Source organism: Oryctolagus cuniculus, chromosome 4 (genome assembly GCF_964237555.1).
Source record: "Oryctolagus cuniculus chromosome 4, mOryCun1.1, whole genome shotgun sequence".
NCBI lineage: Eukaryota > Metazoa > Chordata > Mammalia > Lagomorpha > Leporidae > Oryctolagus > Oryctolagus cuniculus.
In genome coordinates, this window is record NC_091435.1 from 63,459,602 (window position 1) to 63,484,216 (window position 24,615).

General features: G+C 40.3%; 2 protein-coding genes across 4 annotated transcripts in view; one reads left to right on the forward strand and one right to left on the reverse strand.

Moving 5' to 3' along the window:
* IFT57 (intraflagellar transport 57) overlaps positions 1–5,711 on the reverse strand; it is a 63,479-nt gene extending 57,768 nt beyond the window's left edge. The window contains exons 1-3 of one of the 2 annotated variants that reach the window (XM_002716719.5): positions 5,322–5,711; positions 2,763–2,925; positions 1,901–2,019 (exon numbers count right to left, since the gene is read on the reverse strand). In XM_002716719.5, coding sequence (XP_002716765.1) covers positions 1,901–2,019; positions 2,763–2,925; positions 5,322–5,533 — 494 coding nt within the window. In that variant the 5' untranslated portion in view covers positions 5,534–5,711. The remainder of the gene's footprint in view (positions 1–1,900; positions 2,020–2,762; positions 2,926–5,321) is intronic. The other variant, XM_051819085.2, reaches the window with a different exon arrangement.
* A 97-nt stretch (positions 5,712–5,808) lies between these two features.
* Positions 5,809–24,615, forward strand: part of LOC103350624 (HHLA2 member of B7 family) — a 194,952-nt gene continuing 176,145 nt past the window's right edge. The window contains exon 1 of one of the 2 annotated variants that reach the window (XR_011387860.1): positions 5,809–6,522. The gene's annotated coding sequence lies outside the window, so the exon portion shown is untranslated. The remainder of the gene's footprint in view (positions 6,523–24,615) is intronic. The other variant, XR_011387859.1, reaches the window with a different exon arrangement.

The following is a 24,615-nucleotide window of genomic DNA, read 5'->3' on the forward strand; positions in this document are numbered from 1 at the left end:
ACTTCCCGGGCCACAGCAGAGAGCTGGCCTGGAAGAGGGGCAACCGGGACAGAATCCGGCGCCCCAACTGGGACTAGAACCCAGTGTGCTGGCGCCGCAAGGCGGAGGATTAGCCTATTGAGCCGCGGCGCCGGCCCTTGTCTAATCTTTTTAAAAAATATTCTCCCTAGTTTATTACTTTTCATCGTACCTATTCAAGACTTTTACACAGTTCTTATTATATAGACTTGACAATCTTCTCTTGCATAGATCATAACTTTAACCCTCATATGGCTACCTACCCTCTGGTCTTCTAGTATTTCCATAGTGTTATTTTTTTCATTTACATATTTGATCTCAAGTTTATTTTGATATAGATAATAGAAAGGGCTGCAGTTTTAGTTTTATTTCCAAAATCTAATCAATAATCCCAACAGTTAGTACTGAAAAATCATTTCTCCATCAAGATTTATTACTTGTACTTCCCATTTTAATATGGGTGTTTTTAATAACACCCAAATATATTTGGGTTTACTTGTAGAAACTTACTTTAGAAAGTAAGAAACTTACTTTAGAAAGACATTCCTCAGGTTAATAAGATACAAAATTCTACATTTAATATAAAAGAAGAAAAGTACTGTGAACCAAATCAATATTATTAAAGGATAAACTTCTTAGTTTTTATTAATTAGAATTAAATAATATCTCAAAAGCAACATTCTTCTCAGATTTGTTCTGGCATATTTAAATACATAAAATTAATCATCTATAAATATGTAACTTTTTTTTTTTTTTTTTTTGACAGGCAGAGTGGACAGTGAGAGAGAGAGACAGAGAGAAAGGTCTTCCTTTGCCGTTGGTTCACCCTCCAATGGCTGCCGCGGCCGGCGCACCGCGCTGAAGCGATGGCAGGAGCCAGGTGCTTCTCCTGATCTCCCATGCGGGTGCAGGGCCCAAGCACTTGGGCCATCCTCCACTGCACTCCTGGGCCATAGCAGAGAGCTGGCCTGGAAGAGGGGCAACCAGGACAGAATCCGGCGCCCCGACCGGGACTAGAACCTGGTGTGCCGGCGCCGCAAGGCGGAGGATTAGCCTAGTGAGCCACGACGCCGGCCTAAATATGTAACTTCTATGTAGTTCATGGATTACACAGCTGATACATTCTCTAATGTTTACTGCTTTTCAGCTTTCTCCCACTTTATCTTGTCCATGTATACAGAGTCCTTATAAATTACTCAAGTCACAATATATGAGTCAGGGATAAGTTTTGTCCCAACACAAAAGAAGCACCAAATCAAATAGTGGTTGAGATACTAATAGCTTTTTGTGAACTTAGAATAGATTCAGTGGTATAATTTTTAAAAATGCCAAATAGAATACCACATCTCACTTTTTTTTTTTTTTTTGAAATCTAGTAAAGAAGTCCTACGGATCAAGTAGTCACTCTTTAAATTGCATTCAGTGGTACTGTTTTGGGCTGAAAACATGAAAGCTGCCATGTCAGTCATTTTGTCAGATGTTCAATCTGATGAACTAAGTCTAGGAGGCTATATTAATTTTAACTTTTTCCTTAAATCTGTGGCTATCAGTTGACTCCACATATATACTATACTTGTGTATGTAAATACACATGTGAAGATTTTTAAAAAGTTTTTCTAAACTAACAAAGGCAATATGGTCACAAACTTTTAACAGTAATTATATAAAAGAGAATAATATCTAACATTACTTAAGAACTGGTTTCAAAGATACTAGACATTCCAATTTTATGTGTACTGATTTTTCCTAATCCTCCATAGCATTTTCAGTTTAGACTAGTCAAGAAGAAAAAAATTTTAACAGTTCAGTTAAATAACTCCGTACCCACAGAAGAAAATGTTATACACATAAAGTTACTATTAGCAGGACTGGTAAAGTTTACCTTTTCCAGGTGAAACCAATATATTTTAATGCTGCCTCAGCTAAACAATCAAGGACATAGCATACATGCTCTCCATAACCTGACTTTAATTTTGAAGGAGGAAAATCTGCAGCTCTTCCCTGAAAAACAAGATAAACAGGGTTTTAACTGTTGGTTTTATTCTAAGTGTCAGAAGATTTTTAAGCACAGAATTGCTGAACAGATACATAATGTTCTGTTTTTCAAATTATTTAAAATAATAGTTTAAAATAACTTTAATTACAGTTCCTTAGAAACCCACCTCATCTTTTTAATCCAGTTTTGTGTTAAAAAACTAAAGACAAAAAACATTTTATTGGTTAAAGTACCAAATTAAGAAGCAATAACTTCATAGTGGCAGAAGAAATCATTGATATTGTTGGGGTAAAAAATTCAGTCAAAGTTCAGAAACAACTACATGCAGGACAAGTGATTCACCTTCAAAAATTAATAACGTGTGCCAGAAATGTCTTACTGCCTGTCCCTAGGGAAAGTCAGAAGAGAAAAGCACAACTGTTATGCTCTATTCAAAGTTCCCTTTCAAAATATAAAGTGTTTCAATTTTATCATTTTCAGATCAAAGTTTTAGAGGGAGAATGAAGGCTCATAATAAATTTACCTGTGAGACACAGTATCAGGATTAAGAAAAATACTATTACTTTGGACTATAATGAGTATACACTGGACACTTTCAGAAGGGGCAGTGATAAAGTTTTGTATGAAAATAAATTCATAGGTACATGTTCATAAAGTAGTCATCTAAAAGGCTAGCATTTATTCCTGAATTACTGATATTAAAATGTTTGATGAAGAACATGCAGAAAGAAGAGTAGTTTACACTTACCAATGACCGAAGTTCAGCTAATATGTTAGATATTGTTGCGTTAGGGTCATCATATTCTTGAGGCTGCTCAAAGGGATGTCCTGCTTTGTTAAGCAACCAAGCAGCAAGAGTGCAAAACATATAGAACTGTTCACCAGGGTTTGTAGGCAGTGCAAAATAATGTCTGTTTCAAAACAAGGAGGCATGGAAGAATGTGAAATAATGTAAATAAGTCTATAATAACTTGTGGAGCCAAGTTCAAAATTGCCCAAAAAAAGCTTCTCCTCCTTGTCCTGACCCCCAATAATGGTCTTCAACTCCAGACACTAATAATTCACTCTTTGACTTTTCCAGTAACTCGCAGCACTCATGTTAGTTTTTAATCAGCAGGATTAGGGCAACTGTAACTGTACACAAAATATGAGATCAAAGACCTCACACCCAGGAAATACAGTGCATGCTAGAAAACAAAACACGTGGAACTTTTGCCAAAACATATGTCAAGAATAATTAGTGCCTTCTGAAAATGGTAATTTGAAATAAAATACCTTCAGGGTTTAACAAAAATCTTTAAGAATTATTCACTCTACATTTTTAGGGTTTCTAAGCCATCAGCAATGTTAAACGGCTGTTTCCATCTTGTACGCGAATTCGGATCACCTGAGGAACTCTTAAAACTATTGCTACTCAGCTAAACATTACTCCTTTGCTCCTCAGTAGATGAAATCTGAACTTCTGGGAATGAAGACATAGGATGGGTACATTTCAAAAGCTTTTGGATGTTTCTAAGGTACAGCCAGGATTAAGAATGTCTCAGTGTCACAACCGCAGTCTAACTTTTATTAAATCCCTTAGTCTACAAAAAACAGTCCTCTGAAGATGAGTGTAATTTACACCTAAAGATAGGACTAAAATGTGCTAGCAGCAACATGCAAGCCAATTTGATCCCAGAGTTTTTATTTGCTTTTTTATGTGTAGCTAACACTACCACGTTTATAGTGTATTTATAACTAACAAAACCACTGCAATAAGCACCAGTGTTCTACCTCTTCATGTTCTCCAAATAAGCTAAAAGAAAAGGGAGAATTTAAAAAGGCCTTGAAATCCTTCCAGGTATGCGCTCAAAACCTCTCAAACCACCCACGCACCAACAACTTGTCTTTTTCTTATTGACTGATAATTCCTCAAAGACAGAGGAATGGATACTGATAAATCCTGTAGGCTATTGGTCAGGGGTTCTCAAAAATTACCGTGCCCCAGAATCACCTGCAAGGCTGTTTAAAACACATGCTGCTAGAAACCACACCTAGAGTTTCTGAAAAGGTAGACCTAGGAAAGGACCTGAGGAAATTCATTTCCAGTAAGTTCCTAGGCAATGCTGATGCTGCTGATCACACTTTGACAAACATGAGACTAGGGCATTTCCACAACAATCCTTGATTCCAAGTATCCTGCTGAATCTCCAAGGAAACAGCACAGAGATAATGTTAATAGAACTTCAAAGCCAGTTTCCTTCAGTTGACAAAGACATATGGAAAAAAAATGCATTTTTATTACTACAGAATCTTAGCTGTCTGAATTATCCTGATCCATTCATTTACAACCCCAAGCCCATCCATCACAGATCGAGCAACACTTTTTCTCTAACTTTTCTCCTAGTATACAATAACTTAGCAAAATGGATAACATATAATAAAGCCTACATATCTTGCAATTCCAGTTACTAGAACACAGCAGAGGAATGAGATTAAAATTGTCAAGGGATATTATCTGGGGTAAACGGCTGACGTTAAGTGAAATACCAAAGCTTCTTCATCCTACTCGCCTCTTAGAGAATAAAGCAGAAAAATCTAAGCGGTAAGAGAAAAAGCTCTGAAATCTATCTGGCTGTCACTAAGCTGCAGCGATTAGACGAGAAAGTGCTAGCTGTCCGTTACCCTCGCCACTGATGGTCCTGCCATCAGGTGACCACGGACTTTTCCCCACCAGAACAAGTGCAGAGGTGTTTGGGGTTCTGTGCTAAGAGGGCAATTCCGACAGCTGTTGATTCATTTGTCTGCCACGACTCAGTTTCTGAACAGCCTGCTGTTGCTATCCAAGCCATCGCAGTCGAGCCCACAAGTTTATGAACTGCATGCAAAGTGCTACTCAGCGAGGCGGCCAGTTGTAGGGAAGGGTTTCCCAAAGAAAACAAACTAGGAACAGCACTAGATGATGGCAGCGGTTCTCTCTGCAGATGAGATGGCGGGTGATTTAGTATTTTTCTACTTTTGACTTTTCAACAAAGAGTGTTTACCTCTCCTTTATAACCAGAAAAGGCAAAGTTTGTGTTTTGCGGAGATGCGAATTTTAAAGGACGCGCATGTTGTCTTCCAGCCCCTTCTGCTGCTCCAGAACTTGTTTACTCTCTCTACAAATATACCTCGTCTCAGCTCCGTGAGCTCCACGGCCCTCGGTCGCCCAATTTCGGGTGCACAGCCCTTTCCCGGCTGCGAAGATGGGAGCAAGGGCTCGCTAACCTTCGCTCGGCGCAGGACCCAACACAGGCCCCCAGGGCCCAGCCGGCACCAGAACACCCACCTGGACGGGGGCTTCAGGTTGTTCTTCCGGAGGAACTCCTCCTCGTAGCGGAGCAGCTTCAGCTTCTCCACCAAGTCCTCCATCACCAGGAACATGTGGTAGGCGGCGCCGGGGCCCCGCTCCACGACCACCTCCCCGGCTCCTTCGCCGCGAGACCGAGACCCCCCATCCTCTAAACCCGACGGCGTAACCACTGCCGCGGCAGCAGCCATCGCGGAAGAAACCGTAGGAGCCCGCCTTGGGCTCTGCCTCGCAGACCTCCGCGGCCTGCGCCGCCTGCGCCGCCTGCGCCGCCTTAGCCAGGACGGTCGCGATCCGTTACCAGGCGACCGCCGGGCAACCCATCACCAAGGAAACTAGACCCCGCCTCCTTTCCGCCGCCATGTCTTTTCTACATTCTCTCCAACCAGGGTAGACTTCCTGGGAAACGTCACTGTGACCCGCCCCCTTTCCCGCCTCTGCGGGCTAGGAGCTGGGAAGCCGCCCCGCCCCTCTTGGGGGCGTGGCGGAAGAGGCTGCAGGCTGGAGGCCCGGCTCTGCCCGCGCTGCTTTGCTTGTCTGCTGTTAGCAGGCAAGCGGCTTCGTGGATCCGGTGGTTACTGGAGGAGCTGGTGGTAAATTAGAGAGGAGGAAGACGCTCAGTGTTGACTGCGGCGAGCACACTGACACTTCTTGAAATCTTCTCAAAATTGACAATTTTCCTAGTTGTAAAGATAGGTGATATTACAGGGTTCACTTTGCCTTGGGAACTTCTCAGCGCGAAGCTTTCCTTTTAAAAACCGTTCTCCTCAGGCAACGCTGTATTTACTGGTTTATTAGAAGGCCCCGCCATGACTCCAGGGCTAGGAAAGTGGTGGGGAGGAAAGCAGGATGACCACAAATGAGGCACTGAGGAGGATTCCTGCCTCCAAACAGGAATACTAAACTCACATCCTGCGGCTTAATTCGTCTCAGGCCCATTCCATGTGAAACTTGTCGGGTACCTTGTTAAATCCAACAAAATAAAGATGGTCTTGGGAGGACTTTCCCTGCGCTGTAGCTCTGTGTGGCTAAAGATTGGGTGTTACTGCTACAGTCTGCAGCTGTTGACCTAGAAAAGGCAAGAAAGGGAACATAACTGCCCAGAGTTGCGGCCCAGCTTTGCAGTTCTCAGAAGGCTTGTGTGTCAAGCAAGTTTCCTAACAGCTACATAAGGAGTGAGGTAAGTGGAGGATGTCTGGCTGGTTTCCTGGCAGAAGAGAACCTAAGGCAAGAGTTTGAACATGTGCTTGTTTATAAGGGGTCTCTGATCTCTTATACCTGCCACTAAATAATATAGATGTAGAAGAATTTTTTTTGGAATAACAAACTTGAAGTATACCTGTAATATCTTTGTGGTTTGTCTAGAAAAATGAGAACGGTGCATTTTTCATTTGGACCGGTCTACAGCTAACTCATTTCTGATACTAACAAAGGTATCAAAGTGAAAAGACAGAAAGCCAAAGACCGTTTTCTGTTCATCAAAGAAAACACATAAAGTTACTGATTGATGTAGCAAATAACCTAAAGGGATAGCCCACGAATTACTTTTTAAATAAATGACATTGTTTGCCTGCTAGAAGTCATTAGCCAGATGCTTTTAATAAAGATGAATGGGAAAATTGGGTTTGATTCTGCTCTCCGCTTAATTGTTCCTTTTCCTAGCCTTCAGAAAGCAGTGATTCTCCTTCATACACCACATGTGTGGGTTGGGATTATTGTGATACCTCTGCATAACTTTCAAAGTATGAAAGATGTGTTGCTTTTTAGAAAAGAAAAAAGAGGAAAGCTCAAATATATGTTTGGGGGTATTTGGTTAATGGACAAGCTACCTGTGGCTTTTAAATGAAGCTCAAAAAGCTCCCTACATTTACAGATGAATTGGTTACACCCAGGGAGATGTTCAAGCAGAAGGTGCTGCCTGCCTACCGCCTTCTGACATCTCCAGGAAGTGACATAACACAGAGTAAGAAGTGGTCAGGCTTCACTCTTTGGATGACAAGTAACCCTCCAACAACATATGTGTTATAACTTGGGGAGAAATAAAATGCCCCAGAACTTAACTCTTTCTTTCCCAGATGAAATACCAACACAGTTTGGCACAGAAGCAGTATAAAGAATGTCCCCTACCCTCTATGAAGAAGAAAATGTGACTAAAATATAAAGTGTTCCCAGTGACTCTGGCACAAAGAAAATGAAAGAAAAGCTGCCTGTTCAACATTGCATGTTTCCCAAAGGGAAACATGAGAAAGAGTGCTGAAATGTCAGTATTTTTTATAAGGCCCAGGGATTATTTTTAAAGATTTATTTATTTACTTGACAGGCAGAGCAACAGAGAGAGAGAGCTTCCATCTTCTGGTTCAGTCCTCCAAATGGCTGCAACAGCCAGATCTGATCTAGGCTGAAGCCAGGAGTCAGGCACTCCACCTGGGTCTCCCACATGGGTGTCAGGGTCACAAGTACTTGTGCCATCACTTTCCAAGTACATTAGCAGGAAGCTGGATCAGAAGCAGAGCAGCCAGGACTCCAATATGGAATGCTGGCATTGCAAGGGGTGGCTTAACTCGCTATGTCACTACTCAGGCCTCTCCAAGGATCATTCTTGCTGATTCCTTGTTTGCCTGTAATAGTTGGTAACATATCCATAGACAGGACTTTTTATTTTTTCATGGAAATAGTTTCTTTCATGTGTGGAAGAATGCACAATCAAATCCTGTTTTGTGCCAGGCACTTGGAAGCTTTGGACTACATTTGGATGTTTTTAGTTTTTTTTGCAGGACTAACTCATGCATTCACTATGGAGTTAGATCTGAAAGACATGTGTTCATACATCTTATGAAGAATCTTTAAAAGTTTATCCCTGGCTCTACTGTATTGAGTACTATTATCGTGACTTTTATTTCTTGAAAACTCTCAGTGAAATGATTGAGGTACTGTTTTGAGACCCTTAAGGTTTTTCTGCAGATAGATCAATCTCTGAGAACTAAGCAGAATGTCAGTCAAAGCTGATCTAAGCTAAATGGATATTCTTGAAAAGTGCTTAGCAAACTGGAGGTGAAAAGGAGGCAGGTTGAAGACGCAGGAGGGCTTTCCAGCTGCATCTCCCAGTATAAAAGCAAATCTTCCAAGAAGACTAGACATTTAGATATGGCTTGTTCCACCAAAGCTCTCGTTAAGGCTTGATATTGAAGGAAGCAGTGTTGGGGGAGCAGGGTCTAGTGGTTGGTGTTTGGGTCTGGGATGAAATTCATGAATGGAGTAATGCTTTTCTCATAGGAATGGACTGGCTATCGTGAGAGTTGGCCCATTTTTCTCTTTTACACACACCCACTTCTCTTTCTCTTTCTGCCATGAGGAAGCCGCTTTTCATCACAAGCTGAGCAGATGCCAGTGCCATGATCAAAATAAACCTCTTTTCGTTATAAATTACCCAGTCTGACATATTATAGCAACAGAAAATGGACTATGGCAGCTGGTCTGGGTTATAAGTGGCTTACTTCCACTGATTTGGGATGTTAAAATCTGGGGAAACCTTTAATTAAATTAAACTTCCTCAAAACTATAAGGGAGAAAAAGCTTTTCTTCTACCCTCCTGGATTCTGTGGCTGTGCCTGAGAATTAACACTGATATAAGGTGGTTTAACATACGAAAAGCTCAGAAATTTTATCTGGTATTTTTTCATGTACCCAGGAGCCTTCATAGAAAAAATGAGGATCCAAAGAAGTTGTTAGGGACAAGAGCTTATTTACATTTTTTTTCCCTAATGGAAATAAGCTTGTAGGAAAATGACAAGGCAAAGGGAAGGAGACTTAAGCTGGGGTGATAAATTGTGGAAAAGTGACTAGGAAATATATATGAGGGAAACTAAAGGAAGATAAGCTTTATTTTAATAATTTGTGTATATAGACCTGTTTCAGTATTAACTTCCAGGGTCCAGTGATAAGAACATTATTCTCTTTCTGCTACAGAAGAGAGTATCTCTCTCATTGGAAATTTTATGACCTGCTTTTTAGGTAGAAAAGAGGAAGTCAAAGAACTCTGCCTGTACATAGGGTCTCTTATGTATCTTTAGCATGAAATAATCGATTTTCTACAGTTGCATAGTTTGGGGTGGTTTGTTCTAAACCCCTTCAACCTAATGAAACATTCCTGCCAAAAATCTCGAAAAAAAAAAAAGTCACATTTACATGTGAAACATTAGAAATTATACCTTTAAGAGCAAAATGAAAACATTTACTCTTCAAAATTATACCAGAGATCAGAGCCAGTGCTCTGGGAGTAAGTATTGAAGAAGAATAAGCTATTTCAAAAGATTTGGTTAAATAAAAAGAGAAAATTTACAGACAAGCTATTAAGATAGCTTGACAAGTTTGCTTGTATGAGATCCAGTTAAAGAAAAGTTGCTGGAGACAGAAATACAAACCAAAAGTAACAGACTATATATACTCAAAGCACCCAGGAATAAATCTATTATTATCTTTATGAAGAAATTATTAAACTGCGTTGAAAGTTGTGAAAATAATTAAAATAGGGATACTATGTTCATGAATGAGAAAAATCATTATTTTTGCACAACCTGCAAATTCAGTATAATTTCAAGTAAAATCCAAGAGGGCTAATCCAGAAACTCTAAGAGTAAATTTTAGAATATAAGGAAGAAATCAGGATATCAGATAGAAAGGCTGCTAAAACAAATTTTAACTTAATGGCAGTTGTTTGGAATAGTGATTAAGACACCGCTTTTGGTACAGGTGTCCTACATTGGAGGACCTGGGTATAAGTCCTGGACTCTATTCTATGTTCCAGTTTCTTGCTGATGTGCACTCTGAGAGGCAGCAGGTAGGTGATGGTTCAAATTCCTATCACCCTTGTGGGAGGCCTGGATTGGATTCAAGTCTCCTGGTTTCTGCGTGGCCCGGCACTGGCACTGGCCACTGTGGGCATTTGAGGAGTGAACCAACAGATGACAGCTCTCTGTATGTCTCTCCATTCCTGTCTCACTGTCTCTCTCAGCTTATCAAAAAAAAAAATAAGTACAGCTTAATAATATTAGCAGAAACAGATTAGCGTTTTATGGAAACAGCATATGACAGAGTTGGTGTTACCAATTAGTAAAGAAGGATGAATTACTCACAAAATGCTGTCAAAGCTGTGGGCTATCCATATGGAAATAAAATTGCATCTCTGATTCTCGTCATATAAATTCCAGATGGATTGAAGACATACATGTTAAATATTTGTAATATGTTTAGAAGAAAACAAAAAATCTTTAACCTCAGTATAGGGGAGGATTTTTTTTTTCTTTTTTAAGATTTATTTATTTCTTTGAAAGTCAGAAGTCAGAGTTACACAGAGAGAGGAGAGGCAGAGAGGTTTTTCCATCTGCTGGTTCACTCCCCAGTTGGCGCCAACTGCCGAAGCTGCGATCTGAAGCCAGGAGCCAGGAGCTTCTTCCAGGTCTCCCATGCAGGTGCAGGGGCCCAAGGTCTTGGGCCATCTTCCACTGCCTTCCCAGGCCATAGCAGAGAGCTGGATTGGAAGTGGAGCGGCCAGGACTTGAAGCGGCACCCATATATGATGCCAGCACTGCAGGCAACGGCTTTTACACACTACACCACAGTGCCAGCCCAGGGAAGGATACCTTAAAGAAAGAAAATGCAAATATTAGAAGAGAAGCTCATCAAAATATGAGAAAGCAGGTACAAAATAATGAAGAAGGAATATATTTGTGACCCATATAATGTCAATGGATTCATCCTCGTGGTAAAAAAATAGATCATGGAAAGCCTCTGTGCCAGCCCAGGAGATTTTAGGAAAGTTCTCTTAGGTCAGGGTTTCTCTGCTTGGACATTATTGACATTTTAGAGACTTTTTTGTTGAGGGTGAGCTTTCTGCACACTGTAGACCATTTAACTACATTTCTCCTCAACCCACAAGATGCCAGTAGCCCCCACCTTGATTATGAGAATTAAAATGTTTCCAGACATTGCTAAGTAGTTCCTTGTGGGGGGCACAAAATCACCCCTGGTTAAGACTCACTACTAAAAATGTATGGATTTGTAGTTGTTAAACCATTTATAAGCACGAGATGTGTAAAGTAAATGGGTGATATGTATATTGGGGAACATAGGGAATTAGAAAACTCATGTACCTTCCAAGGGAGGGAAATTTTTTCATGCAAGATTGTAGAAAAATTTTTCCATGTCTTCTGATCTTGTGCGGGTCTGGACCTTGATTGTGAGCCTCCTGAAGGTGATCTTTCTGCACAGAGGACATTTCAGAGGACAGAGGACATTTGAACTGTAACACATTGAATGTGTTACAGTTCAAAATTGAGAAGCCATGTTCCTAAATTTTTAGTTTTGTATTCAAACCTTATTTATATAAATGCAAAAACTTTGTTACAGTCAAGCTTAAGGAGGATTTTATAAGTTAAATTCCTAAAGGGTCATAAAATCACTATACTTATCTTAATACTGTTGGGCACATACTGGATACATCTAAATCTAAAGTTAACAATTGATCATAATATAGGACTAAGAACCAAAGGGATCACATAAACAAGAATAGTGTCTGCAAATACTAGCTGATAGAATAAAAAAGGGAGAGAACGATCCAACATGGGAAGTGAGATACACAGCAGACCCATAGAATGGCAGATGTCCTAAACAGCACTCTGGCCTCAGAATCAGCCCTTAAGGCATGCGGATCCAGCTGAAAAGCCCATGAGAGTATTTCAGGCATGGAAAGCCAAGACACTCTGGGGAAAAAAAAAAAAAAAAAACACCTAAATGAAAGATCTCTGTGAGTGAGATCCCAGTGGAAAAAATGGGTCATCAAAGAAGGAGGTACCTTTCTCTGAAGGGAGGAGAGAACTTCCACTTTGCCCATGGCCTTGTCTAAATAGGATCAGAGTCGGTGAACTCAGGGGGCTTCCATAGCCTTGGCAGCTCATGACAAGAGCCTAGGGTGATTACTGAGGCCATAAACAAGAGTGTCAATTTGTTAAGTCAACAACAGGAGTCACTGTGCACTTACTCCTCATGTAGGATCTTTGTCCTTAGTGTGCTCTACATTGAGATTTAATGCTATAACTAGTACTCAAACAGTTTTTCACTTTATGTTTCTGTGTGGGAGCAAACTGTTGAAATCTTTACTCAATGTATTCTAAACTGATCTTCTGTATGTAAAGAGAATTGAAAATGAATCTTGATGTGAATGGAAGGGGAGAGGGAGTGGGAAAGGGGAGGGTTGCGGGTGGGAGGGACGTTATGGGGGGGAAGCCATTGTAATCCATAAGCTGTACTTTGGAAATTTATATTCATTAAATAAAAGTTTAAAAAAATGAAAAATAAATCTAAAGTTAAAAAGAAGAGGAGGGGAATAAGTTCTATAAAGTATTCTAAAAACTGTTTGTAAACAAAGATTTCAATGTAAAGCCAAAGGAGTAAACTGTGCATTGTAAACTGTCACAAGTCAGCCTGTTTCTCTAATAGGCCCAAATTCCAGCCATTAGCACTTAAATATCAACTATATACACATTCTTCTTCTTCTTTTTAAATATTATTACCTCAGCTCTTTTTCTCACATGGAAGAAGAATTTCCAAGTGGACAAGCAGTGATTTTTTTTTAAGATTTTATTTATTTATTTTTGAAAGGCAGAGTTACAGAGAAGCTGAGGCAGAGAGAGATAGAGAGAGAGAGGTAGAGAGAGAGGTCTTTCATCCACTGGTTCACTCTCCAGATGGCCACTATGGCCAGAGCAGGGCTGATCTGAAGCCAGGAGCTTCTTCTGGGTCTCCCATGCACGTACAGGGGCCCAAGGACTTGGGCCATCTTCTACTGCTTTCCCAGGCCATAACAGAGAGCTGGATCAGAAATGGAGCAGCCAGGACTTGAACTGGCACCTATATGTACACATTGTTCTTTACCATATATATACTACTTCAGGTTTCACGTTTATCATTACTGTACTTAGTATCCCAGCTTTCAAAGATTAAAATATATTCAACCTGGGAAATAATTATGATCGAAACCTGAGACTAAATTTTCCTGTACAACATACCAAGATATTTCTGGGTCAGATGTAGAAGAAATTCTTGGTTAAAACACAAATGGGACACACCAAATCCTAACCTGCCATAACTAACTCTCTTACTTAGTAATGGAAGCATTTCCCTGGTTTCATTTTGTTCTCTAGTCATTCCCCACTAATAAACATCTTCTGACCCTACTAAGATTATAGTCAGCACATCAGCCAGTTTTGGCCCTGAAGGTAGATGAATGCCATCCAATTACACTGTATGTAGTTCAAGGATTTGCTTGGCTCCTTCATCATATATTCTTGGGTGAGAAGCAAAAGCATGTGTGTGAACTGACTTGAGTTTACTGCCCCTGTGGTCATGATGTGAATGATAAGGTTTCAAGCAGGTGTTTGTATTGGGAGGAGTGGGGTGGGGAGGTAATGGTCAAATTTGTGAGTGTTCTTGGCAGTAACATAGAGAAGGGGCAAAATGAATGTGAAAAATTGATTCAGAATTCAATTTGATTAGTTGGGTGAAACATGGTCCTAAATGGGATGGGTAACAGAATGGTTAAAAAAGAACATGATTGTAGGAAGTGGATTCAATGGAACTTAATTATTAGCACCATAAGATGTTCTCCCATGGATGAATGGCATCACAAAGTTGCCCTATTTTGGTACAATAAAGCTAGCCTTAAATACCCTTGTTTCAATTAAAGCTGTGAGCTGCCCTAGAAATTTATGGATGAGGTGAAGCCTATTCTGGGCTGTGAACACTGAGAAGCTGATAGCACAGCATCTGGGAATGTATTCAATGAAGCTGGATAAAGGGACCTGCAGGGTCAGAGTTGTGGGACAGCAGGTTACGCTGCCTTCAGAGTGCTGGTTGAGTCCTGGCTGCTCTGCTTTTAATCCAGATCCCTGCTAATGTGCCTGAGAAAGCGGAGGAAGATGGCCCGAGTTCTTGGGGCCCTACCATCCATGTGGGAGACACAGATTGAGTTTCAGGCACCTAGCTTTGGCCTAGACTGGCCCCAGCCATTGCAGCCATTCAGGGAGTAAACCCACGGTTGAAACACTCTCTCTGTGTCTCCCTCTGCCTCTACCACTGTGCCTTTCAGACAGATAGATAGACCTTAAAAAAGGAACTGCAGCCTTCACTATACTTATTGACATTAAAATGCAACTCTTCTGAAATTATTTGTTTGGAACATGTACTGCAGCAGAGAAGCTCAGATTAAAAAAAGAAGTAAGGCTGCTAAGTAAGGTATACATGTTTAGCTGTCAGATGGGAGAAATAGCATATAAGTAACTGCAGATTTTGAAAATGTTCAGCCTAGTTTCCTGACAAGAGTTCTATTTCACCATATGTGTTATAATACTTAAGGTTGATACATATTGGGTTCTAACAAGAAGGATTGATCTGACCTGTCAGAATTTTGAAGGTTAAATAAAAATTGGTTTATTTTTCAAAGGGTAGATTAAAAAGATTCAATTTACTTTACAGTTGAGTCAAGCATTTTTCCCCTAAGGAAATATTACATTGAAGTTGGAGAGCAGAGTTAACAATAAAAGTCACAGGAGAAAGCTCTCTTAATGGGGTTCCCTAGAGCTTAATAAAAGCCAAATTTGCTAGATGCCACCTCCTGTGGAATTATCACAACTTCCCAGTGCTATTCTGCTTTTCAATGCACAGTTTGCCAGACACTCTGACAGCCTGTTTCATCAGTGGTTATTGGCTTGTTGTCTTAAGGTTTTTGAACTTATTGCCCAAACTATTTCGTGGTAATAAAATATTAAATCCAAATGCCTTATTTTTTTATGCCTGGTATGGAGATGAATTACTACTCCATACTTCTGCATCTTACTTCATGAACAGAAAAAGGAATTTATTCTGCCTTTACCTGTAGTTAAATTTTGACAGTTTTTTTCCTCTAAAGGTGTGAATATGAAAGTCCGAATGAATAGATCCATAGATTGGTGTTTTGCTTTTGGATAGGAATAGGGTATTTTTTAAATTTTTTTGCACAACAAACATTTGAGTACATATTATATTTAGGTATTAAGCCTGGACATGGTGGCAAAAAGATCCAAGACCCTGGTGTCTGTGCACAAGTATCTTATGCTGTAATATGATGACAAGTATATCTGTCAATTACAACATAGTATGATAGAGAAGTAGAATGAATCTTGAAATAAGGCCGGTGCAAAACTGTTTGTTGTTCTTCCTCTATACCTCTATAGCCTATGTGATTTTTTTTTTTTTTTCTTTTTTTTTGGCAGGCAGAGTTAGAAAGAGAGAGATGGAGAGAAAGGTCTTCCTTTTCCATTGGTTCACTCTCCAAATAGCCGCTACGGCCAACGCGCTGTGGCCAGCATGCTGCGCGGATCCAAAGCCAGGAACCAGGTGCTTCCTCCTGGTCTCCCTTGCGGGTGCAGGGCCCAAGCCCGTGGGCCTTCCTCCACTGCCTTTACGGGCCACAGCAGAGAGCTGGACTGGAAGAGGAACAACCAGGACAGAACCTGGTGCCCCAACCGGGACTAGAACCCGAGGTGCCGGGGCCGCAGGCAGAGGATTAGCCAAGTGAGCCGCGGCATCAGCTAACGTATGTGATGTTTTCACTCTCTGTGATCCCATTTTTCTCTGAGGCTCTGAGGAGTCAAAGGAATTAGGCAGGGGGAATTAGTAGAAGCAACAGATTTTGAGGTAGTTCTCTTATCTGGAGAGCTAATCTTCCTAGCCAAGATGATGGTGCCTTTCTTTTGTGTCTGATGTGAGGGCTGATGTCCTATAGGTTTGTGCTTAGGTGTGCAGAGGCATAAACTGACAAGTGCCTAGGAACGCGAGCAAGAAGTCTTCCTAATATAGTCAGATGTTTTCAGAATCTGGAAGCAACATGTACCTGTGGCCCATCAGCTGAGAATTTAAATTGGAATGTGTTCGAGTGCATTTCAAAATATCCTTGCATCAAGAGCAAAAACTAAAAACTGGTTTTATGACTAATAACATAGTTTTCAGTCAGTTTTTGTTAGCCCAGTATATATTAAACAAACAAAAAACACTGCTACATACTTTAGAGCAATAGTCATAAGCTCCACATGAGACTTTTCTTTTTTCAATCTGGTTCCCTACGGTAGAGTAACTTTCTGAGGAGGAGTCAGCAATTAATTCTACATAGATTCTGTGGTTGTCTAACCCCCCAGGGAGAAGGGGGGGGGCTTCCCCATAGTTCACCCATGGGCAGAGATTAATCATTTCTCCATGCCAGAGAGTTGTGAAAAAATGGCTAAGTATCTACTGGCCCATCCTTTCTCTATTAATGTAAAATTTTATACTAATTTGATCCATTTCTGCAATTCAAACTTCTAAAATACCTTACTAGGTTTCTGCTAATTCTTATCCCTATAAAATTGGTTTTGCTTTTGTGGCTTTAAAATAAGATTTACTCTCTGGTAGAATAACCTACCTCTTTAATTATCAGTTTTCTTGATTATCATACATTTACTCATTCATATGAACTCTAGATTTACTTAATGTAAAAAGGTATATTCTATACTATTTATAATATTGTGTTTACTCAAGAAATGTGGCATAAACTCTTTGATTCACTTCTTAAAAAGAACCTTGAAAATTGAAAAATACACCTTTTGTATTCTTTAACTGTCAGTTTATTTTAAAACAGGAATACTTGCTATCTTCCTTATGCCTGTAAGTTAGTACTTTTGAGTCTAAAGACTTCATATTTCACTTTCTGAAGACATGGACAAAGTGCTACACTGTGAAAGATTTTAATCTCCTCAGCTACTTGGAGGAAGAATAATACGTCTGAAATAGGGTGGAGGGAGAGAGCTTTTATAAGTAGAACTGGAAATGCCTCAGAGGGTCTTGTTCTTTCAAAGGAGACACCAACTCCTTTTATCAAATACAAAGCCAAAGATCTGTTTACTTGCTTGGAATACAATGATGACTTCCTTACAGTTTTCCCTCTAGATCTGGTTCTCTTTCAGTCTTTTGTCTACATTTTTCCAAAGTAATCTTTTGAAAATGCAAATATGGTCTTGTCACTGTGCTATCCAACATATTTGCATGGCTTCAGTCTTGGAACAACAAGGATTGGTTTAGGCTTTGTGGGATCCAAAATTCATAAAATTTAGGGTGTGTGTGTATCTTCTTTAATAAAAAGAATTATAAAATTTTGCATTTAATATCAGCAACAGGGCTTTCGAAGGGATCATGTAATGCTGAGTGAAATAAGCCAGTCCCAAAGGGACAAATATCATATGTTCTTCCTGATCTGTGACAACTGAGCACCTAAAAGGAAAATTTTAAAAGTGAAACAGATACTATGAGAAACAATGACTTGAGCAGCCCTTGTCATAACTGTTGAGGAACAGCTTACTATTTTATTTCTTTTAGCATTTTCTTGTTCTATTTAATACCATTGGTTGAACACTTTAATTAACACACAATTATTTTTATGTGTTTAAATTTAACTGAAAAGTGATCCCTGTTAAAATAAGAGTGGGAATAAGAAAGGGAGGAGATGTACAGTTTGGCACACGCTCACTCAGACTTACCCCAATGGTAGAGCTAGAAACATGCCATGGGATTCCAAATCCCAGTAGGGTGGCATGTACCAATGCCATCTCACTAGTCAAATGATCAGTTTAAGTTCATAATTGATCAAAAAGATAGGATTAAGTGTCAATGGGATCACATAAACAAGACCAGTGTCTGCTAATAATAACTGGTGGAATTAAAAAGGAGAGAACGATCCAACATGGGAAGCAGGATACACAGCAGACACATAGAGTGGCAGATGCCCTAAACAGTACTCTGGCCTCAGAATCAGACCTTAAGGCATTGGGATCTAGCTTAAAAGCCCATGAGAGTTTTGCAGGCATGGAAAGCCAAGATACTGTGGCAAAAAACAAAAACAAAAACAAAACCTAAATGAAAGATGCCTGTGAGTGAGATCCCAGTGGAAAGAACAGGCCATCAAAGAAGGAGGCACCTTACTCTGAAGGGAGGAGAGAATTCCACTTTGATTATGGCCATGCCATAGCCATGGCAGCTTATGACAAGAGCATTGGGTGATTATTGTTGTTATAAATAAGAGTGTCAGTTGTTAAATCAACAGCAGGAGTAACTGTGCACTTGCTCCCCATGTAGGATCTCTGTCCTTAATGCATTGTACTATGTGAATTAATGGTAAAACTAGTATTCAAACAGTACTTTAATACTTTGTGTTTCTGTGTGGGTACAAATTGTCAAAATCTTTACTTAGTATATACTAAGTTGATCTTCTGTATATAAAGATAATTAAAAATGAATCTTAATGAAGAATGGGATGCGAGAGGGAGTAGGAGATGGGATGGTTTGTGGGTGAGAGGGAGGTTATGGGGGAAAAGCCGCTATAACCCAAAAGTTGTAATTTCAAATTTATATTTATTAAATAAAAGAAAAAAAGAGGGGATCATGTAAATGAAGTACCCAGAAGCATAAATTTCAATAATGTTTTTGTGATATATCTGTCTCCGTTAAGGGATTTTTTTTTTTTTTTTTTGGACAGGCAGAGTGGACAGTGAGAGAGAGAGAGACAGAGAGAAATGTCCTCCTTTTTCCATTGGTTCACCCACAATGGCGGCTGCAGCCAGCGTGCTGCAGCTGGCGCACTGCGCTGATCCAAAGCCAGGAGCCAGGTACTTCTCCTGGTCTCCCATGCGGGTACAGGGCCCAAGCACTTGGGCCATCCTCCACTGCACTCCCGAGCCACAGCAGAGAGCTGGACTGGAAGAGGAGCAACTGGGACAGAATCTGGCGCCCCGACCTGGACTAGAACCTGGGGTGCCGGCACTGCAGGCGGAGGATTAGCCTATTGAGCCGTGATACCGGCAAGGGAATTGTTTTTATGGTACTCGGAAAATTAAAGTCAAAATGGCTGTAGAATAATCATAAAGAAAGGAAAGAAAGTTGTTGATTTTATTTATTCTAAGCCTTAGAGAGTCTTGAGTCATTTTACTAACTAATTTTACTAGGTAATTTTACTAACAGAGGTAAAATGTTAACACACATTATATCAGGAACTGAATACGCCAGAGGAACAATTTTTTAGAAGTTAGCAATACCTTGCAAGATTTGTGAAAAACCAGAGGAACCAGTTTGTTTCCCAACTGGACTTTTCAATGGACTTACAAAGTATGTAACCACTCTGATGTAACCTGCTTATTACTGCAAGAGAATGCAAAGCTACATGTATGCACTTCTGCTTGATGTAAAACTCCAAGCTCACATTCCCTCAGAGAAGCATGGTCTCATTCTCTGGCTGAATCCTACATTTTTCTGATTTCCAAATCTGCTCTGCATTTGAATAAAACTGTCTTTGCTTTTGAACTCATTTATGTCTTTTTTGGTTAAATTTCAACTGAGTTGAGAATACCAGATCAATAAATAATAACTAGGACAGGTTAACTGCCCAATAAGTCAGAGTTGTTTGTAGCCCAGAGATCTCTGACTAGACCTCAAGTTTTAACATGAATGCATATAACCAGGATGGTTCTTCCTAACAAGAGACCTATGTGCTGAGACTTTCTTGCAGTCACTGTGATAAGCTCATAGTCTTCAGATTAGATTGATTTAAAAAAGATTCAAGTTATATTCTTAAGTTATGTAAATAAAATTTTTTTTAATTTTTTTAATTTTTTTTACAATGGCTTCCCCCCCATAATGTCCCTCCCACCTGCAACCCTCCCCTTTCCCACTCCCTCTCCCCTTCCATTCACATCAAGATTCATTTTCGATTCTCTTTATATACAGAAGATCAGTTTAGCATACATTAAGTAAAGATTTCAACAGTTTGCTCCCACACAGAAACATAAAGTGAAAAACTGTTTGAGTACTAGTTATAACATTAAATCTCAATGTAGAGCACACTAAGGACAAAGATCCTACATGAGGAGTAAGTGCACAGTGACTCCTGTTGTTGACTTAACAAATTGACACTCTTGTTTATGGCCTCAGTAATCCCCCTAGGCTCTTGTCATGAGCTGCCAAGGCTATGGAAGCCCCGAGTTCACCGACTCTGATCACATTTAGACAAGGCCATGGGCAAAGTGGAAGTTCTCTCCTCCCTTCAGAGAAAGGTACCTCCTTCTTTGATGATCCGTTCTTTCCACTGGGATCTCACCCACGGAGGTCTTTCATTTAGGTTTTTTGTTTTTTTTTTTTTTTTTTTTTTTTTTTTTTTTTTTTTTTTTTTTTTTCCCCAGAGTGTTTGGCTTTCCATGCCTGAAATACTCTCATGGGCCTTTCAGCCGGATCCGCATGCCTTAAGGGCTGATTCTGAGGCCAGAGTGCTGTTTAGGACATCTGCCATTCTATGGGTCTGCTGTGTATCTCACTTCCCATGTTGGATCGTTCTCTCCCTTTTTTATTCTATCAGCTAGTATTTGCAGACACTATTCTTGTTTATGTGATCCCTTTGGTTCTTAGTCCTATCATTATGATCAATTGTGAACAGAAATTGATCACTGGGACTAGTGAGATGCATTGGTACATGCCACCTTGATGGGATTGAATTGGAGTCCCCTGGTATGTTTCTAACTCGACCGTTTGAGGTAAGTCAGCTTGAGCATGTCCCGAATTGCACATCTCTTCCCTCTCTTATTCCCACTCTTATATTTAACAGCGATCACTTTTCAGTTAAGTTTCAGCACTTAAGAAGAATTGTGTATTGATTACAGTATTCAACCAAAAGTATTAAGTAGAACAAACAAACAAAAATACTAAGAGGGATAACATATTAAGTTGTTCATCAACAGTCAGGGTGAGGTTCTGATCAAGTCACCGTTTCTCATAGTGTTCATTTCACTCTAACAGGTTTCCTTTTTGGTGCTCAGTTAGTTGTCACCTATCAGGGAGAACAAGTGAAGGGACAAATAAAATTTTTTAAATTTCCTGTGATTTGAAATTGTAACCCTGCGACCTTGTAGCAAGTACTTTCCTTCATTAATCCTATACTGTCTGGTTGAATATGTGTACTTCAGAAAGTTTGTGGAAAATGGTATTGAAAGATAAATTTTTTAAGCATTTACTTTTTATTTATTTGGAAGGCAGAGTTACAGAGAGAGGGAGAGACAAAGAGAGAGAGAGATCTTCCATCTGCTGGTTTGCTTCAAAAATGTCCACAATAGCCAGATTGGGCCAGGCCAGAGCCAGGAGCCAGGAGATGCATCCAGGTCTCCCACATGGGTGCAATGTCCCCAGGACTTAGGCCATCTTATGCTGCTTTCCCAAGCATGTTAGCAGGCAGCTGGATTGAAAGTGGAGCAGCTGGGACTCAAACCAGTACCCATACAGAATGCCGGATTTACAGGCAGTGGCTTAACCTATTATACCAAAACATTGGGCCCTAAAAGATAAATTTGTATGATATAAAAAGAAATTTGAAATTCATGCATAATTTTTTTCATGATACACATTTTCCATGAACTTTTTGAAGATACCGTGTATTTTTATTTAACAATATTCCTGTCTGGCTGAACCACATTCTTAGTGATATAATGTTAGCTTATTGATTATATCTCCTACTCTTGTCTTACTCAATTCAAGTCAAGCTAACGGTATCTGTGAATGGTTTCCTCACATCACATAAGGTGTCTGTTTTCTCCCAGCTGAGACTAGAGAAAGTTTAAGGATAGTAACTGTAACACATACTGTAACACATACTGTGTCATTTTTTCCTACACTGTATAACCAGCCTCACTTTGTTTTGTAAATTGTGATCCTCCATTTTGTTTCCTCTAGAGACCCTTCTTAAAATTGAACAGTCATTTCTTATTCCTTTGATAACTTTTCTCTAAAGTGCTATATTTTTAATCTTCCAAGAAACAGAGGCCAAAATGGGATGACATATGCAAAACTGTATTAGGCTGTATGCATGAGATAGAAAAGGGAAGTTTATTCAGAGAAATACTGGCAAAGGTGGAGACTACAGTCATATCCTGGTATAGGACTAACCCCAACTAAAGAAGGAGTGTGGAGTGGAAGCACTTACTTTAAACTCCATGTGATCTACTTAAAGCTGGAAGCCTCCTGTGTTACCCTATATAAGAGCTATATCATTATACCTAGATTAAGAATACACTAGCTCCAAAATTCTATGCTTTCTTTTTCTCCAAAATTCTATGCTTTCAGAGGTGCAATATACTATCTATCTTTGTATTATCCCACCATGCCCCTCATCACTGGATCTCTAAAACTTCATTAAAGTGAGAGGCTCCTTAAATCTTTGTAAGTTGATCTCTCACCGACTACAATGTGTCATCTTCCCAAATGTACTCACCACCTCTTGCTCACATTCAATCTGCAAGGATGATCTGTTGTTCTGTGGGATGTCCTGGAGGTCCAGGTGTCTTTGAAATCTGTTATAACATAGGACAGGACTGTTAACCTAGCTCTGAGGCAACAAAACTTTGACTAGCAATTGTTGTCTGTTCATATGAATGTAGACGGTTTTTTATTCTCTTTCCTGGTTGGGATTGAATAGACTGCATTTACTGTATCAGTGGCTGCATATTGTTTATCTTAGAGCATATAATTTGCTCCACCAACCATCTATAGTGGTACAGAAGCTACAATCTAGGATACTTCTTGATTGACTTTGTGATGTTCTACAGTCATTCTCCAGGATTCTGTTTCCTTCCTTCCTTCCTTCCTTCCTTCCTTCCTTCCTTCCTTCCTTCCTCCCTCCCTCCCTCCCTCCCTCCCTTCCCTCCTTTCACAGGCAGAGTTAGTGAGAGAGAGAGACAGAAAGAGTTATAGAGACACAGAGAGAAAGGTCTTCCTTCCATTGGTTACTCCCCTAATGGCTGCCACGGCTGGCGCTGTGCCAATCCAAAGCCAGGAGCCAGGTGCCTCTTCCTGGTCTCCCATGTGGGTGCAGGACCCAAGCACTTGGGCCATCCTCCACTGCCCTCCCGGGCCACAGCAGAGAGCTGGACTGGAAGTGGAGCAACTGGGACTAGAACCCGGCACCCAACCAGGACTAGAACCTGGGGTGCCGGCGCCGCAGGAGGAGGATTAGCTTAGTGAGCCATGGCGCCGGCCCCAGGATTCTGTTTTCTAAAGAGGCCAGAGTAACACCATAAAGTGGAGATGTGAGAAGAACCACCATTCCTGCATCCTTCCAATATTTATTGTAGAAATTCATCTTGGCTCTACTCCTCCATTGGGTGCTGTATATATATTTTAACACTGTATATATATTTTTATTTATTTTCATTTTGTTTGAAAGGCAGGGATAGAGGCAGAGATAGACAAAGTGACAGATGGACAGAGACCTTTCATCTCTGCTTCACTCCTCAAATGCCTGCAATGCCAGGGTTGGAATAAGCTGAAGACAGGAGCCTGGAACTCAGTCTAGGTGGATCTCTCATGTGGGTGGCAGGGACGTACTTACTTGGGATATCATCTGCTGCCTCTTAGGGTATGCGTTAGCAGGAAGCTGAATTGGAAGCAGAGAAGCTGGGACTCAAACCCAGGTACTTCAATATGGGATGTGGTTGTCCCAAGTGGTGACTTAACTGCTGTGCTACTGCCTGCCCCTATTTATTTATTTCATTGGAAAAATACATGCATGCATGCACACACACACACATATATATCTGTATCTATATCTATATCTGTATCTGTATATCTCTATATCTGTATATCTCTATCTCTATATATACACAGAGAGAGAGAATATCTATTGGTTCACTCCCCAAATGCTTGCAAGAGTCAGGGGTGAGGCCCTGATGAAGTCAGAAGCCGGGAACTCGGTCTGGATCTCCCACCTGAGTGGCAGGCATAACCTGCAGCCTCCCAGGGAGCACATTAGCAGGAAGCTGGAATTGGGAGTGGAGCTGGGACTTGAATCCAGATGCTCCAGTGTGGAATGTGGGCAGCCCAAGTAGTGTCTTAACTGCTGTGTGAAACACCCATCCTATTATAATTTACTGTATTCAGTGAAATCTCAGAGGTTTCTATTCGAATGTTCTCACTATGATGGCTCTTACTCCACAGACTATGAACATAATGTGGGGATCACTCCACCTGCCAAATGTTGTCAATTCAAATCATGCATATGGGATGGTATTGTCATGGTACATAGTTGCCATGGTGTGGCAGAGTTCCTCCTAGGGTCCCATCTCTGCCTTTAGTCAAATAAGTCATGGATGTCAAAATTTTTTGTTGTAGTTTGGGATCTGAG